Consider the following 18,220-nt stretch of genomic DNA (forward strand, 5'->3'; position numbering starts at 1 on the left):
TGGGTGGAGGTAAGTGTGGTGCGGAGGCCCGAGGGGGTAGGAGGGTGGTAAGGGCGTGTTTACATTTCATTTACGTACGGTATATTATGCAAAACTGTATGTTGTAGGCATATGAAGGTAACTTTATACACTTTATATTATGACTCATCCAGGGGGTAGGAAGCTTCCAAAAAGTGGGGGGCACAACATCAGAGGGGCACTTTCTCATTCCACAACCACCGCTCGTTATGCTATAAACCGATACACACCGGTCATGTCACTTAAATATGTATGTTGTGTTAGTATGCTATCAATACTATTATGGTGCACGTGACTCTATCAACCTACATCTGTACTTTTGTCCATCCATAATTTAGAACTTTCCAAACAATTCCTCCTGTGTTCATTCCTTGAACAAATGTCTTTAGCAACCTCGGTTAAATCCTTAGCATGTACAGACTAAAAATATATATATAAAATATTAAAATTAACAAAGGCTTAAGATATCCAAAAGACAGTTCTTCATCAAAGGGGCACATTTTATTTGCCAGTAGGGCTATTTGCTATTTTGGAAAAAAAGTGGGGGAGGGCACGTGCCCCAGTGCCCCCACCCCCGGCTCCTCCCCCTGGACTCATCTGTATTACCACTTGTACCTAGTTATTTACTTCTGACAGCGTTAACCATTCATACCAACAAGCGTTCAATTTTGTTTTCTGATTTCCATACCTTCTCGGATGGGGGAGAGGGGGGAGGCTGATGACAAGATGTAGACAAATAATAATGATGATGACTATTTCTAACAACAGTTGTGATAGCATTTAAAGTCCCTGGGTAAAACTGTTTAATTCTTTATTTATTCATTTTTTCTTTCTTTTAAATTCAAAAAGATTTCTTCGAGAAATTTTAACATTTGATGGATGAAAGAGGAAGCTATTTAAAGTACTCTGATGAAATCTGGCATTCAATTTCTACATAGGGTTTACAGATGAAAGAATATTAATAACAATAATAAATTTCATTTATATAGCGCTTAATACAGCGTTTCAAAGCGCTTTACAAAGCAGGAAAGAGACAAAGGAAACCAATGGGAAAAAACTTTGTAGGTGTGAAGTAGGATCTTAAACTGGATGCGCTGAGAGACGGGAAGCCTATGCAATAAACGGAGTACAGGAGTGATGTGATCAAACTTTTTAGTGAGTGAGACTAGGCGCGCAGCAGCGTTCTGAATTCCCTGAAGGGAGCTATATGAGAAACTGGCAAATTCACATACAAACTGTTGCAGTAATCCAGATAGGAGGAAACAAAAGCGTGAACCAGTCGTTCAGTTGAGCCTTGATCTAGATACCTTCTGAGTTTTCCAATTTTCTAAATACCATACGCCAGTGGCGGCGGAACCGGGGGGGGGGGGCTTGGGGGGCTCAGCCCCCAATGAAAAAGTTGAGGGGGCAAATGCATGATAAGCCCCCCCCCCCCCCCAATATTTACCAGGGCTCCGAAAAGTGCATCTGCCCATTTTATTTTAATCAATTATTAAATGAACAAAAACACAATATTAGCATTTCACCTGTACTGTATAGGGTACATGCAATCGTGACAGTGCTTGGTTCATAGAAATTTGTTGGCAACTGCACATGGTTTTGGAATTACCCATTTGTTGACATTAAGAAATGCTTTCTGTTTGTTCTTATGACATTTATTTAATTATTGCATTTAATTGCAAGTAGTAATTTAATACACTCAAAAACGTCTTTGCGAGTACACTACGAGTAATAGCTACTCTCTTAAAACACCATCGAATAAACAAATTACAATGTTTTTACATATTTTTACGTGCAATCTGAGAAATTGCAGGCTTGAGACCCATATTTTAGGGCTAGGTATTCGCAGCATGAAACACTCGGGAAGTGCCGTTTCCGGCCATCTGGGGGTTTGAAAAACCCAAAAATTTCTTGTACGCTCCGCGCCAACTGATGGTGGCGCTCCGCTTAGATAGCCCCCCCCCCCCAATAATTTTCCCGTTCCGCCGCGCCTGCCATACGCAGCTGAACGACAAGTGTTCGGAATCTGTTTTCGCATATCGAGTTTATCGTCAAGCAAGACACCAAGATCACATCTATTTTTGGAAGGAGTTATGACATTTGTACCAACAGTGAGGTCAGGTAGGTTATTCGAATCTCTAAACTGGGTGGTGACGTGGATGACTTTAATCTTTGAATCGTTAAGGAGTAAACTGTTGCTAGTAGACCATTGCTTGATGTCAGCGGTACAATTGTAGAGACTACGCTGATGAAAAATGGCATTCAATTTCTACATAGGGTTTACAGATGAAAGAAGTAGATACTTAAAGTACTCTGATGAAATCTTCCATTCAATTTCTACATAGGGTTTACGAGATACTGACTCTTGAAATGGCCGCATTTGGTATTATAAATGAACTTGAAGCAAACAAGGTTAACGTCATTGTTCACTCTGAGAGCAAAAACAAATTGTTTTTGCACTATTGAACACTTTATTATTTTGACCTTGGATTGCGATAGAGTGTACTGTATTGATAATGAGTAGCTATATAATTTACAATTTTGAAATTCCATATTTGTTAAATTACTGTGCTTCCATGACATCACACATGTTTGCTTTCACGTTCACTTTTGGTGATGTATAAAATGTGTGAATTCAAATTTTGTTTTCTCGAGAAAGACAACGATGTGTATAGGAATTGAAAATACAAATTAGCACCTATTATAAGTGCATGGAATATGTTCCAATTACATCAGTAACTGATAAAATGTTCACACATAGACTCTCCTTTAGAAAGCTTTCTATTTTCTTAACCATTCACTTTTATACTTTATATAGGAACTCTGTGAACTGTCTGTTATAGTCTCCCATGGTTTGTCAAACTATTTACACAAGGATGCCACATATCAGAAAAAGTGTTAACACTTAACATGCATTTTGAAGAAGGCTAGAGAAACACAGGGCATCAACAACAAAAAAATATATAAAAGATTGAATGTTTTATGTGTCAAAGGTTATATCACAAAGCTTGAGGCGATACGCTGGGAAAAAATAACAACATTCGTGATTGCTTGCTTATTTTACATCATCGGGTTCACGACCTTTTTAATATATTTCTCTGATAGGACTTCCGGCAGGAGTTGGTTCCAAGTTTCGACGTGGTTGTTGTATATACGACGACACTGTATTAATAGAACAGCGGGTTCTCGCGGGTACCATATTACACATGAGTCAGGGTGATCAGTAAAGCAACTCATGTTTCCACTTGCTAGTATATTTATAGGACGAATGAGGAGGATAAGCAAGTCGTCGAGGTACTCGGTTTGTTTCTTTTAACCATTTGGAATGACCTGTTACATTTGAATCAATTCGTCGGTAAACTTCTCGGCTGTCGGTTTTTATAAAGTTCTTGAATACATTTGGGGCCAGATTTTGACATGAGTGGATTCATCACGCACCGGAAAATCGAATGACCTTTATCCCTATTCCCGTGAAAGTTATGAAACTGGTAAATTTTGCCGTTTTTTTTTCCAACAGTTATAAACTATAGTTGAGTCATTTGCGATGCTAACAACTCTTTCATCTGGGTGATATAGTTCACAGCAAACACGGATTTCAAGTGTGTATAGGTCGTTCTACTTATTAACTGCGACCTGTGTTGGATTTTATATTAACAAACACAAAAATGGTTTCAAAATAGAAATCATTATTATGAATCAGGATAACGCTAATGCTAATTGCTAATTTAAGTTAAATTTTGTACATTTTTGTTGAGAAGTTCATCAAGGTTTTTTTTTTTTACTTTCGCTACTCTCCGGGGAACTGTGATCTTTAACATCATGTTGCATCGAGTTTCAGTCACGTTGCTAAACTGTTTCGTAGTACTTGTCTTTCGAGGTGTCCTGTGCTGTACGTTCACTTGGCATTCAGTCGGTAAGTAACCTAGATTTTTTAATTTTGGTTTAAATATTGAGTTATAAATCATGCAGGTAAATAAAATGTTCGAAATTAAGAAGATTATACAGCGAGTGCAAGAGCTAATTAGGTTAGATTCATGATGCTCACAATGAGGCAAGTGATTGCCATTGTCCCGTGCTTTCAATATAACAGCAGCTATCTGACTATAAGTAGTCATCTGAACATGCGGCAAGCCAAATACGCATAATAGGCAAATAGGTATATATATATATATATATATATATATATATATATATATATATATATATACACACATATATATATATATATATATATATATATATATATATATATATATATATATATATATAGCCTATATGTATAGCCTATATGTATAGCCTATATAAAGCCTATATATAGCCTATATATAGCCTATATGTATATATATATATATATATATATATATATATATATATTTATACATTCATATGCAGGAAGATACTTATCTCATTATGTGGGATGTCAGCACGTGATCCGGCGAACATATGACATGCATAGGAAATTGCCATCATTCTGGACATATATACAAAGAATGCTGAATCTATATGGTGCGCACGTTGCTCAATTAACTGCGAAACGGTAGTTCACGATCCGAGGTGCTCCCCGAGAGAGGAGGGTCAAGGCTTCCATTGTTGCCATAGGGACATACATGATACGTGTACAAGACCTATAGTATTTATTTTCTCCGGGTCCCATCTGTCCCAGGTAGTTAACATGCGTGATCAATGAAGTATCTCTTTATTCATTCGGTAGATGTTCCACCAACTCACGAGCAACCGTATGGCAACTTATATGCAGGTAAAGATATTCCTTCGTGGCATCAAAGATCATTTGCCACCCTTGTGATGTTTCCTTGTGTCCTCGAGTGCACCACTTACCCTCCCCCGCCCCTCACGCCACCTCCTCTCCCCCCAATACCTTCCATTTCATGAAACCTATGAGTACATGCACATGAACGCTTTACATGAAAATTCAATCTTGCCGTCGAACATTCATACAAGTGTCGTAGTGAATGCTGTTTCTTCCAGTGTAGAAACGAGGACCTCCAACCCCTTTTCCTCACTGACAATGCCAAACACCCTCACCAATTGAAACGCCTCATCAACCCCCCCCCTCCCCCCCCCCACGAACTATAAACCAACAAAATAGTGTGCTCTTGTTCAGGCCTTCAGACCAATTTATTATAATTAACGAGTACAACGAAACCAGGATAATCAGGAACTTCAAAACAACGAGATATTGAATTAGGCCTATCATGTTAGAAACCTGTCTCTCGGAAGTCGAAGGCAATGTTCATTACTTCCAGCTATATACTTACTGACCAGTGTTTAGTTTATTGTTTTCATTTTGCAAATATTTTCGTTCTTTAATATTAGGCCAGAGGTCATACATATAGTACCATTCCTTTAAGGATAGGGCCTTTCAAACATCGAGAACTTCAACGAAAAATGTTATGGAAGGGAGCTGTTGTTCTTCCTGTAAACGTATCTATATACAACATTACTTTTGTTACTTGCCGTTCGCAGGCAAGTAACCTTTCCAGTCAAGTTGGCGTGTGTGTGTGCGTGTATGGTAGGCCTTTCGGGAAATAATTGCTGATTTAATGTACGTAGGAATTCAAACTATTACCGGTATTAATTATATTTAAATACCGGCATTAATTCTCAGCCAATCACCATGCAGCTCCATATGCCGGTATTAAATAGAATTAATACCGACATTACAGATACTTACATTAAATTAAAACCGGCGTTCAATAGAATTAATACCGGCGTTAAATAGATCATCTTTGTTTAGTTAGCACTGCAATTTTAGTTGCGCTATATAGTGTAATATGCAATGTTATTTACAAGCTTCCTTATGTGTTTCCAGCTCTTGCGCCAAGTGTGAAACTTCCCCGTTAGCACGATAACAGCTTCAAAATTTGCTAGCGTGATTGGTCTATTTAATGCCGGTATTAATTCTATTTAACGCCGGTATTAATTCTGTGTAATTCTATTTAATGCCGGTATTCATTTTATTTAACGCCGGTATTTATTATATGTAATTCTATTTAATACCGGTATTAATTCTAATTTATACCGGCATATGAAGCTGAATGGTTATTGGCTGAGAATTAATGCCGGTATTAAATATAATTATGACCGGTAATGATTTTAATTCGTACGGACAATAAATCAGCAATTAATTCCCGTTTGGCCTATACCATTTGTGTGTGTGTGTATGTGACGCCCTAGCTTTTAAACTCGAAATCTCAATATGAGTAACATTTGCAGTTCTCATTTATAGCATTTGGCTTCCCCATAAGTAGTACAATAACCCTATTGTTTTGGGTGGAGGTCAAAGATCATTTTGGTCAGCATAGGGCAAAATGCGAAAATCTCCAAAACACTGTATCTCCCGGACCTGAACATCAAAGAAACTCATATATGCATTGTGGCCTTATGTAATGTAAAGTGTTTACACAATTTGGTGTATGTCAGAGTTCATTTAAGGTCACGAGGGGTCAAAACATGAAATCCTTGTAAACATGATATCTCCAGATGGCTCCCTTGTTTTGTATGTAATTTTCCATTAATGAATACAAGAACTGTATTGTTTTGGGTGGAGGTCAAAGGTCATCATGGTCAGCACAGGGCAAAATACTGTATTACAGAACCTGAACAACAAAGGAGCTCGTATATGCATGGTACGATCACCGTCTGTAGTGTAAATATTTTACATATTTTAGTGTAGGTTAAAGGTCATTTAAGGTCATCAGAGGTCAAACCCTTCAAACCTTGTAAGCAGAATATCTCAAGATAGGAAACGTCATGAAACCTCTAGTGACACATGGGTTGACTATAATGAGTACAAGATCCCTAAGGTTTTTTGTATAGAGGTCAAAGGTCATTTAAGGTCAGCAGTTGCCAAAATGTGAAAACTATATGTGTCTTCCAAAGACGACAATTTGGTCATGGTTGTATATGTGCATGGACTGTTACTGACTCTTATGATGAAAAGTATGTGAAGGGGACACAATGCATAATAAATCACATGCATATGAAATCTGTATACTTGCAAACATCTACTTTCAGTAGTATTTCAAACCACACTTTCAGTATTTTTTACCTCACTATACCATATCACTGCACATAACAGTTGAAAGATGTTATTGCTAATTTCAGCTAACCAAGAGGTCAAAGCTTATCTGCAAAGTACAATTAAAGATGATTTAATTTTGTCCATTAAACACAGACAGTAAGCTGAATTCACTTTATCACTTTATTGTGGAGTGTGGAGTGCTAGTATTATGCCTCAGTGGTTAAAGCCGGTGCCTTTCAATCATAAGGTCCCGAGTTCTTGTCACTCCAATATTAATGTACGTCGTCCAGTTACAGAGTTGTTGACAATTGACAATTCCAAATCTAAGAGACTGACTTCGGTCGGCTTGCGGCTTTGGTAAGCCAATTAGGCTTCTTCGCGAGTTCCTGCTTGCGGGAGGATCTAAAAAGCATACATATATACATACATTTCACCATCACTTGAACTTAACAATAGGTCAACCATTTATCTGATCATATAGATGCAGTGACAGAAATTGTCACAATATTTTCGTACTGGTAGAAATGGGATATCCATTCTGATGGCAGACTTCATCTGTTAGCCAATTTTGAGAAATTTGACATAACTGCTACGATCTCTAGGGAGTAAAACTGGTTCCTTTTAGAGCAATTACAGGGTCACTGATAATGATCTTTTTTTACAGTTTTCTGTTTATAATCCGTCACCTCAAAAATGATTCAGAAGAATTTGTGAGGAGTTAGTTCCCAAGTAGCAGTTCCTTGAGATGCCATATATCTAGAATATACCAGAATAAGTCAACTATTTGAACGCTTGTTCTGCATATAGCTGCAAGGCATTGTAACCATGCACTGGGAGGGTGGATCTTCACTATAGTTTTCACAATTGCTTCAATAGTTCCACAGAAATAGCTCAAATAGTTATGGGAGATTAATGAAGTAAGATAGCCAGCTCGTACGTTGGTGGCAGATGGTACTCATATAGAAGCTTTAACATGATTGAGGACATTAAGTTAAGAGATTAATTCTTACATTCGAGACATGATCACTTGCGGCATGTAGGGTTATATTTAATCACACGATTGTTTGTAACTCAAAGTGGCAGTGACGGAAATTGTTTTCGATCAGAAGGGAGTGGGTGGAGGGGGGGGGAGTCTAGAGGGTGGGGGAAATCCGTGTTTGCTGCACATTGACACAAATAGTTTATGGTCTTTATTCATTTACTTTACTGTCTGAGTTTGACTTTGAAAATTCACCTTTTGCTTCGTTCAAGTTTCACTGTGATCAACTTTGAATGAACTTACTGTATCTCAAAACGCGAACAGCCGCACGTAGGTGTTGAAACTTGATTGCACGAGCATGACTAGATTGAGCTCCCCTTTTACATTTCAAACTAAATTTACCCAGTCTGAACAATCCCTTTGAAAACAGACATCTGTAGGCGTCACTCAGCGACAAGCGTAACATAAACAAGTCAGTATGATGTCGCCAGTTAAAGAAACATCACATTGTCATGAAATATCTATTTTGCAAGTCAATAATTTAATAAAATCGATATTTTCTCAAAATGGTTATATTAAAGTCTATATACCTATATAATAGTTCTTCTTTAAGACTCTCTCTCTCTCTGGAGGATTTATGGTTTAAATCTGACTTTTTGTAAACAGTTCATCGGTTGCATATGGAAATGTGTAACTTGTAGGACAAAACAAAATACCAAACTGCTACCACACTACCCATATCTCTACCCTACCCTAAATCGCTCGACCCCCCCCCCCCCCCATCCCGCCATGTCTCTCTCTTCACCCCTCTCTCCACCTTTCGCTTATACCCTCTGGAACTGTGTATGCATAGATAGGAAGGTGGTCTAGCCGAAGTGACATGCATCCATCTTACCCCTGTTTATAGCCTTGCACAAAACATGACACAATTGGTGTATGTACTTCTTGCCTTAAAACATTTGATAAGTTTACTTGCTGATAATTTAACTCAAATAACATATCAACTCGTTATCTGCACTACTTAACGTCTCATTATTAACACTTTGCAGGGACTAAAATTAAGCGTATTTCGTCGACTCAGGAAGCCCATGTATTAGCAGATGTAACCAATCACAGGGAACTATTTTTACATGTGACCTAAACCAACATCGAGTCCACCAGCCGCACACTGCCCGTGTCTCCTGAAGCCCACCAGCCGCACACTACACGTGTCTCCTTAAGCTCACTAGTTGCACACTACCCGACTGGTCTCCACCCCGACTCAACGGTTAGATCTCTATGTTCCGACGTCTCTATGTTCCGACAATATCAAATAATTTTTGGACTCATAACTTTTTTGGACCAAATTTCTTTTGGACCAGCATGTTTTCGGACCAACATTTTTTGGACCAACATGATTTCGGACCCAAAAAATTGAATCCCCCCCCTCCAAAAAAAAAAATAGGCCCGAAAAATGTGGGTCCAAGAAAAATTGTCTCCCCCAAAAAATTGGGTCCGAGAAATTTGGGCCCCAAAAAAATGTTGGTCCGAAAAAATTTCGTCCGAAAACATGTTGGTCCAAAAAAATGTTGGGTCCAAAAATTATTTGGTATTGTCGAAACAGAGAGACGTCGGAACATAGAGACGTCGGAACATAGGGATGTCACCAACTCAACTTGACCGATAAATCTGTGCTGTTTTTAATGTAGTAGTGAATCATCCATCGCACACTGCCGACTGCCAATATGGGGGGGGGGGCGGGCATGTTCAGTTTTTTCCCCGACTGACAGCCGATACGTTTAAGACTGGCAAAATCTTGATCAATCGTACTGTCAAGTCTTAAGGCACACGTACGCTGACCGACTATCTATAAGATTTTCCACGTAGCAACGGTCGAGTCGGGTCGTGGTCAATGGGGCAGTGTGCTGCGGGCTTTAACACCATGGGTTCTCACGACTGTCCAATACTTTGGTCACGCTGGTCGAGTTGAATCGGGTCCGCGTTCAGTCGTGGCAGTGTTCGGCCGGCTTCACATGTATATAGTCACTCGTTAATACAGCCTCTCCTGAATGAAGCATTTATTCCAGTTTTCAGTAGTACTAGTGCAGAAAGGTTTGGTGTAAAATTATTCCGAAAAACAAACGACCGAAACTCAGAATGCTTTAAGCGTAACGCTGTCTTCGTTTATTATCTTACCATGAGATAAATCAAGCGTTTACAGAACAAAAACACAAGAGGGGGGGGGGGGAGAGAAAAAACAACAACAAATTCCACATTCGTGGAATTGTATAATTGATGCTGGTAGACATCCAACATCTTGCCCTAAATTGGGACAAACGTACGATCTCCTATTGTTTAACAATGACCTGTGACCTAAATTTTTCAATAAAGGAACTGTGACTTTGGTTTAACTAGAGGTGAACATTGTTCGCTTCTTGACAATATTAGAGTAGACCCCCACCAATTTGTGACACATAAAATTGAAAACAATTGAAACGAACATTCAGTTTATTTTGGTCTGACACTTAACATTCCACTCCTACAGGAAGTCGCATGTCGTTTACTGTCAGAGTGGTTGAATGATTAAGCATATTCAATCTAGTGTTTATAACTACGACTTTAATATTGATCTTGAGAAAACTTGGCATTGACCCCAGTATATCATCCGCGAACCCTTGGCCTAACCCAAGCTATGACGGAGAAAGAATGATTTGCGAATCTCATGACATTGCATAATTTTTACAATTTTTGATACTTTTCTTCAGCAGAATATACTATGATGGTTCACTGACTGGTTTCTTTAAATGCGTTATAATTATTTCCATTTTATCATAAATATAAATCGATTACATTTATGTTCGCGTTTTTCTTCTTCTGCTGAGTTTATATATACGTTACTATGTTGAATGCTTTCAAAGGTTTTGAAAAAAGTATTTGGTTTATTGATTGCCCTGGTTGGTGGTAAATCAGACATGCTGTTTATATAATGTTACTGTGGTTAATCGAAGTATTCATTGTGTCGCCATGTTTCGTGATTTCTCTGTAAGATAGGTCATATAGTTTCATATTTGTATTGAGATAGGGACTTGATTGAAGGGTTATTATTGTACAATCAAGTTCAGTGGTTGTCCAATCCACTTTAAAGTTACCGGTATCATTTTTGTTAGATTTAATCGCCTACAGTAGAAGTGTAACTGAAGTTCACCGGAGCTGCATTACTTCACATAAATATACCTTGGTGGACTTTAGCCGTTCCATTGATGCGTTGTTGTCTGGCCTCTACCGTAGTACGATTTTTTACATTGTTTTATGCTTGACTTGCTACTTGACTTGTGAATTCACTTGATTTGAGATACCGACTTGTGATTTGACTGCAGCGACAAAATAATTACGTTACAGACCGGTGGTCTATTCCAAAGTAAAGCAGTGGGTGCCAAGAGCCTGCAGTAAGGACCCGGGGCAAATATGTCACAGGGTCTCCCGTTTTATGTTTCCTTCATAACATGATAAAAATGACAATTAAATAGTAATTACTATAATATTTTCTCGTACCCCCTAAGTAACCACGGGCTCAGGGATGTGAACCCCACTGGGTTGCGTGTGTGTAAACAGAAACTGTTGGCAAACTAGTTTGCCAAACTGGCATAAAAAACTTGGCCGCATAGTCATATCAAAATCTGGCAACCATGGAAACAACAACGTTCATTGTTGGTAGGACTTGTCGGTCAATCGTTCGTTCACGAGGGCCTAGTATGTTCAAGCTTTTGGCTTTCTTATTTGCCAACAGGGAATTCGCTACACATTAGTGGCCTTGGAATATACCACTACGATGTCACTTTCTAATTTATGATGCTAAGGTAGCCTAGCCAAATAATAGACCTAACACTAACAGTTAAGCCTCGCCAATGCAGAGGCTAGGACTAGGCCCAGTTATCCTAGCCTAAAGTAGGCTATGTTTTCTTTTTTGCGCAACTACGATAACACCATTAAGTCTAGGTCGAACTCAGCCTAGCCTAAGCTTTGTATGATACTAAGATAACACTTTACAGTACAGTTTTTCTTTTTCATAAAAAAAACCCCTAGATGATCGGTGAAAAACCTGGATTATCTGTAAATTAACCTGGTTTTTAGCGGTTGAAAATCCAAGATTATCTCACCCATACCCAGAGATTTTAAGTGTCAAAACAATTAAAGGTTCGTTTAAAGCACGTGAAACCCAAATGGGATACGGCTACTTTGTCTTTAGTCTGACGTTAGGCCAGAGGCATCAATGACATTGTAGCATACTACGATGTGCCTAGGCTCCGTTCTACTTACAGACGGAGTATAGTAGCCTAATGATTTCCTACGTTCTTGATCACTGTGGGCTAGCCTATATTTTACCTTGTAAACTGGGACACGAAACCTTCTTATCAAGTGACCTCTAAACGTTAACTTTCTTTAATAGCTTTATAATTATATATGTCAGTTATTATCCAATCAGACTAGACAAATAAGAGCTGATTTATCCATCCACCCTATAGACAGATAAAAGCTGATTAAAACCACGGTCGGATTTGTCTCCTTGGGGGGGGGGGGGTGGGGGACTATGAAGCAGTCACTATATGTCTTCAGTTCCCATAAATTATCTGTCTAATCTGTCATAACGGAGGGGTACGAAAACCCTAAGATATGTGGTTTAGATGTTTCTAATCGATAGGTCAATGTTTCTACATTCTTTTCTTTTTTGGCGAGATTTCAAATTCCTGAAAATTGCCTTGTCAAAGGACATACTATCACAAATTGTAAACTAGAATGAATGCGGCCAACGTATGTTGCATGTAAGATGGGGGCCCAGTTGGAGGGAAGGTTGTATTGGGGCGGGGGGGGGGGAGGGAAGGGGAGCGGAAACGAGTGACTCGCAATTCGCTTATATATTACAATACTTGTCACAATGTTGTCTCTGATGGAAGGCGTTCGCTAGAATCACACCATCATGTAGAGATTGTTGTAGGCTATGCCTATGGGTAAAAGTGTTTTACATTACGTACCGAATGATTAATGACTAGACGTGTTTTATCAGAATATTTGGATGCCTGCTTCATTGTGGTAGAAGGTTTGGTTGCGTCCATGTCTCATCAACCGTTCAGAAGGTCGTGAATGTAGAGTGGGGGTCCACGGCATGAAACTTTATATTTACAAACATTTAAACCAGCCCTTCTGGTTGCATAAAATCACTAACAAGTAACAAATATAGTGACGGAATAATTCGATACATCGCAACCAGAACCGGTAAATGTTAACGATACAACTCATCGTACGATCCAGTTTTCACTTTGGTACTAAACGTTTAAGATTTACAGTAGTAACTTGCATGTGTTCTCTGTGTGTATCGAGTGAACTCATAAATACAACTCACTGGGGGCAAAACACACATACAGTAGGCTACACATGATGTTGGTGAGTGTCAAAGACCTCTTCAGGTCAACAGACTACAGTTTTGGAGACCTTGTGTATGTATACACGTAGACAGTAAAGTTTGGATAACATCGCAATTTTGTTTGAAAGAATTAAACAAACAAACAATAATTCAAACATGAAAACGACAAACCCGACTGACTGATAATGCCACATGATCATTTCAATACTATATAGGCTTATCGGTCGGCAACCTTTAATAATCACACGAGAAACAGGGTTTAACGTTGGAAACCAGGTTCATCATTTGAACTATCATTTTGAAACTGGATTGTTACAAGTTGCAAGGGACTTACGAGACATACGTCTGCCCAGACGATGGGAAAACAGACTTGATATTAGTGGTGTACCAAGATATCCTTACAACCCCACCCCCCCCCCCTTTTTCCGCTCCTATACGCCCCATGCGGTTGTGGAAACAACTCTTTACTCTAATTGCTATACCTTTTCTTAACCATCGTTGTGGAATTTTATTTTCCATAAACTGTTGCTTCTTACTTAGGTGCTCAAACCTGTTCACGCTCTCGGCCTACGATTTTCCTATAGTCTGGTCATTTGGGAGGGAGGGGGGGGGCAAACATACGCACGTACGCACATATACACACAAGAGATGATACCGGTCCTATTGGCAACGGAAAGGTGTTGTTTAACTCATCTTTTAGTGCTTAGAGTGATGCTTGAATGAAATATTTTATTACATGTATACAGCATGCCAATAAGATACATAATAGCAAACTTCTGTTCGAGGCGATACCACTGCATTGACAGAACTTTAACGTTTATGGTGCGCCTAGTGTGCCAAAAGTCCTGGAATCGAAATAGCCTATGTCAAATTAAAATTGACAGATGTCGTTTTCTTGTGCTCTGATTGGACGACATCGACATATGTCGAATTTAATTGACATACGTCGATTTAAATTGTCGTATGCCGATTTCATGACCTATGGTACACTTGGCGCACCATACATTCAAGACGTATAAAGTTGGTCTTTAGTTCAACCACAATCATGCTGAATAGGTTGTTGAAAGCCGTAAACTGTTGGTATCAAGAAGCAAGCACGAAGGCATATTCTTCCAGTTGATTTGGGTGTGGGTTGGCTTTAGCTCCCGGATTGAAATCAGGAGAGCGCCCCCTCCCCCACTGACAGACATTACAAAACAAAACTCCTTGTGTACAGTACGTAATGATACACAAAATATATAACAAGCCTGTGCGGTACAAGCCTAAACAGTCGAAAATTCGTAAAAATTGTTTCAAAATTTAAATAAAAAACATAAAGCACTAATTTGCATCCACGCAATCTCCATCATATCAAAATGTCTGAAAGTGGGAGAAGCCACTTCCTCCTTAGAAGAAGTGATATCTCCCTCTCCCTGCATAAAACCAATCCAACACCAATCTCTCACCCACCCCCACCCCCTCTCTTCCATCCCACAGACATGCTTATATAGAGAAGCATGAATATAGCTTGCACGAAAATCCATAATTATGTCTTCTTTTTTTCCGCTCCACATTTATATTTGTCTCACGTTGAAGTTTGTTGGTGCACCTCTAACTGAACCAATCTGAGGTTCTCTTCTTGCCAAAGTTACGTTGTAGAGTTACTTTATGTCATAAATTACTTACTAGAATGACGTGCCTGAAGTCATGAGAAAGTCCAAAAGTCTTAGAATTAATGAATTGGAGATAAATTATAGCTGTTATCTTAGTGCATATTTGTATAACGGGTTCATATATGACGTTATGTATCGATCCGGGCCTTGATTTCTCTTATGCAAGTCAACCTTCCGTTTTTTTGTTTTGTTTTTTTTTCTGGTCGTAAATTACCGAAAATGTTGTTTTAAATATATATGATGACGAACTTAATGTGACCTCTCCTCATGACATATATAGCGATTGTTGCTAACCACATGTGGTTTACATTATATAACCTTTTTTTCGCATTTTTGAGATATAATTCAAAATTATCCCAATAAACAGTTATGACAAACCAATCAAAACAGTCGTCATATTTTTCCCAATGATTTTTTTTCCCTTTTAGTCTTGAAATACGCAAAATAACTCATTTCCCAACACGACGTATACTATTCCTTTTTATGGGATGTAAAAAGGTGAAGAGTTTAGTCTTCAATAAAGGGAGAGGACAAGCAATGGGTGTGTATGTCACGAAACATTTGTATGCTTTGAACTCCCCACCCCTACCCCACTCCCACCCCAAATGACGATGGACAGACAGGTCTTCGAGACCATCGAAAAGTTTATCACGAAGGACGAGTTAAGCCGTGTTCTGTTCAGTATGGTCAGAGTGTGGCCAGGTTATATCGAAACTGAGCTGTCACTATGTGCATAATTTAAAAAAAAACTAATAATAATATTTCAGTTAATTCATTTATTGAATACATCCACTATTATGTCCCGCTAGGTATGGATAAAATGTAACTTTTAAACACAAAAAGTCAAACACAAAGGCAAATTTTTTTTTAAAGAAAATTGCGATGTCAACCAAATTTGATCCCCTCTCATCGCAATATATCACATTTTGAGGCGCATTTGTTTATTACTGTGTATATAATATGAATATATGTTTCCGATTTGACAACGTGTATTGGCGTTGATTAACTCTTGCGAATTGTCACATATATTGGCGTACATTCATTGCATTTCTTTGGGTAAACATTTTAAGAGCCTACCGTATACACTGGCCCGACTGAACTCGACCGTCGTGACCTAGTTTGCGATAATTCTCAAGCCTCCCATACTTTGAACGACTGCATAACTACATGATCGTTGAAAAGTTTTGACGTTACGTTTTACATCTGTAAAATTTATACATTTATTAAATCGCATATTGGTCACCTTTCGGCGTTCCATACATATCGACCTCTTTGTTTTGTTTTTTTCTTTCTTTCCTGATATCTTTATGAAATGCATGATATACAATGTACATCGGTTGTTTTTTCACTATCCTCTACAGATGCTAAGCAAGTATGTCAAGACAACGAATTTGAATGTGACAACGGTAACTGCATCGATGGGTCGTGGGTTTGTGATAGTTTCAATGATTGCAGCGACCGTTCGGATGAAGTGGAGTGTCCCAACAGTAAGATCAATATTATTTATGATTTATCTTATCTTTCTTCCTTTCTTTCTTCTTGATAGAATAAAAGAAAAACATCAGTTTTGTTCCATTTAGTTTAATCTGACATTAATATTACACACATTTTTTTCTCTTTCATTTTGCCTTATATCAAACCCACGAACTTGATGGCAATATGACTTAGATCCTGGTGATCATATATATTATATTCAATCTTTTGTAACTTTATGTATGTATTTGTATGTATTTTAGATCCTCCTGCAAGCGGGAACTGCAAAGAAGCCATCATTAGCTTATCAAAGCCGCAAGCTGACAGAAGTCAGTCTCTTAGATTCATATTTAACGTCCATGATTATGAATTGTCAACTGTCAACAACTCTTGTCTGTAACTGGACGACATACATTAATCTAGGAGTGATTCGAACTCGGGACCTTATGATTGGAAGGCACCGGCTTTATGAGTCTGAGCATTATACTTTATAAGTCTGAGCAAGATGAAAAATAATAAATCGTTACACATCATAAAACAAAACTAATATCAATGTCGTAACCCTGCGTGGTTTCTCTACTGCAGGGCAGACATGCATAAACAATAAAGTACAAATCGAGGCCACCATGGTATGAACGTCTAGTCTATTCGGTCCGGGGTATATATATATATGTATATATATATATATATATATATATATATATATATATATATATATATATATATATATATATATATAAATATATATATTTATATATATATATATATATATATATATATATATATATATATATATAAGTGTTAAGATACGGTGATCTATGAAATATGTAATATGATCTCTTCGACATCTAGGATTGCTATATATCATTCATTTGGTTTGAGTTACCACAATACACAAATGAAATGAGCCGAAGAAATGAATGAGATGAATCACTTGTACTGAAACAATGGAGTCTTCAATGATTAAGACAATATTATACCAAACCATAAGTATAACAACGATATCACACAACACGACATGATAGACAATATAAAAGCGCGTACCATGGCAGACAAAATATGAACGTTTAAGACGAATGTAACAAACCATACGTTTAACAACGTATGACAAAGTACAGATAACATATAAGCGATACAGTACAATGTCAGAGTGAAGACTGCACTTAGAGCGATATGGCTGCAAGTGGCAAACAATAAAACTTATTTTGAAGAGAAAATTACTCCACATTACTATTGTCAAAATCAAATGCAATGTGGTTAAGTCAACACGTGTTAAGCTCATCTAATAGTTAAGAAAAAAGAAGTGTTACAAGATGCATGGTTTCTCTTCCAAACATGGTCTTTGAAGACTTTCGGTTATTGTTCAACTATAGGGTGAAGAAAAGAAATGAGATTGAATAAAACTTGTAATCATTCGTTGTAATTATTCTTCCATATCATGTATTCTCTGTTGCTATATGCAGCGTGCTCCACGCAAAAGCTTTGAATAGTTAACTTTTGAAGTATTTATGGAAGAAAATTCTTTTTTGCTGCCTGTTATTGGTGATAAAACCGCAGACATCTTTAAATTTTGATGAGTAGATACGGGCCATGCATGGAGGAGCCCGAAGTTAGTTAAGAAATTCGGTCTTTTTTTATGTGTGTGTTTCAAGAAAAAA

The 18,220-nt window shown here is 38.0% G+C and overlaps 1 protein-coding gene across 2 annotated transcripts in view; it reads left to right on the plus strand.

Moving 5' to 3' along the window:
• The first annotated feature begins 3,165 nt into the window (after positions 1-3,165).
• The window catches only part of LOC139977878 (low-density lipoprotein receptor-like), a 34,286-nt gene continuing 19,231 nt past the window's right edge, over positions 3,166-18,220 (plus strand). Inside the window, exons 1-3 of one of the 2 annotated variants that reach the window (XM_071987582.1) lie at positions 3,166-3,931; positions 4,730-4,774; positions 16,451-16,576. In XM_071987582.1, the coding sequence (XP_071843683.1) occupies positions 3,838-3,931; positions 4,730-4,774; positions 16,451-16,576 (265 nt within the window). In that variant the 5' untranslated portion in view covers positions 3,166-3,837. The remainder of the gene's footprint in view (positions 3,932-4,729; positions 4,775-16,450; positions 16,577-18,220) is intronic. The other variant, XM_071987590.1, reaches the window with a different exon arrangement.

Source organism: Apostichopus japonicus, chromosome 2 (assembly GCF_037975245.1).
Source record: "Apostichopus japonicus isolate 1M-3 chromosome 2, ASM3797524v1, whole genome shotgun sequence".
NCBI classification, from domain to species: Eukaryota; Metazoa; Echinodermata; class Holothuroidea; order Aspidochirotida; family Stichopodidae; genus Apostichopus; species Apostichopus japonicus.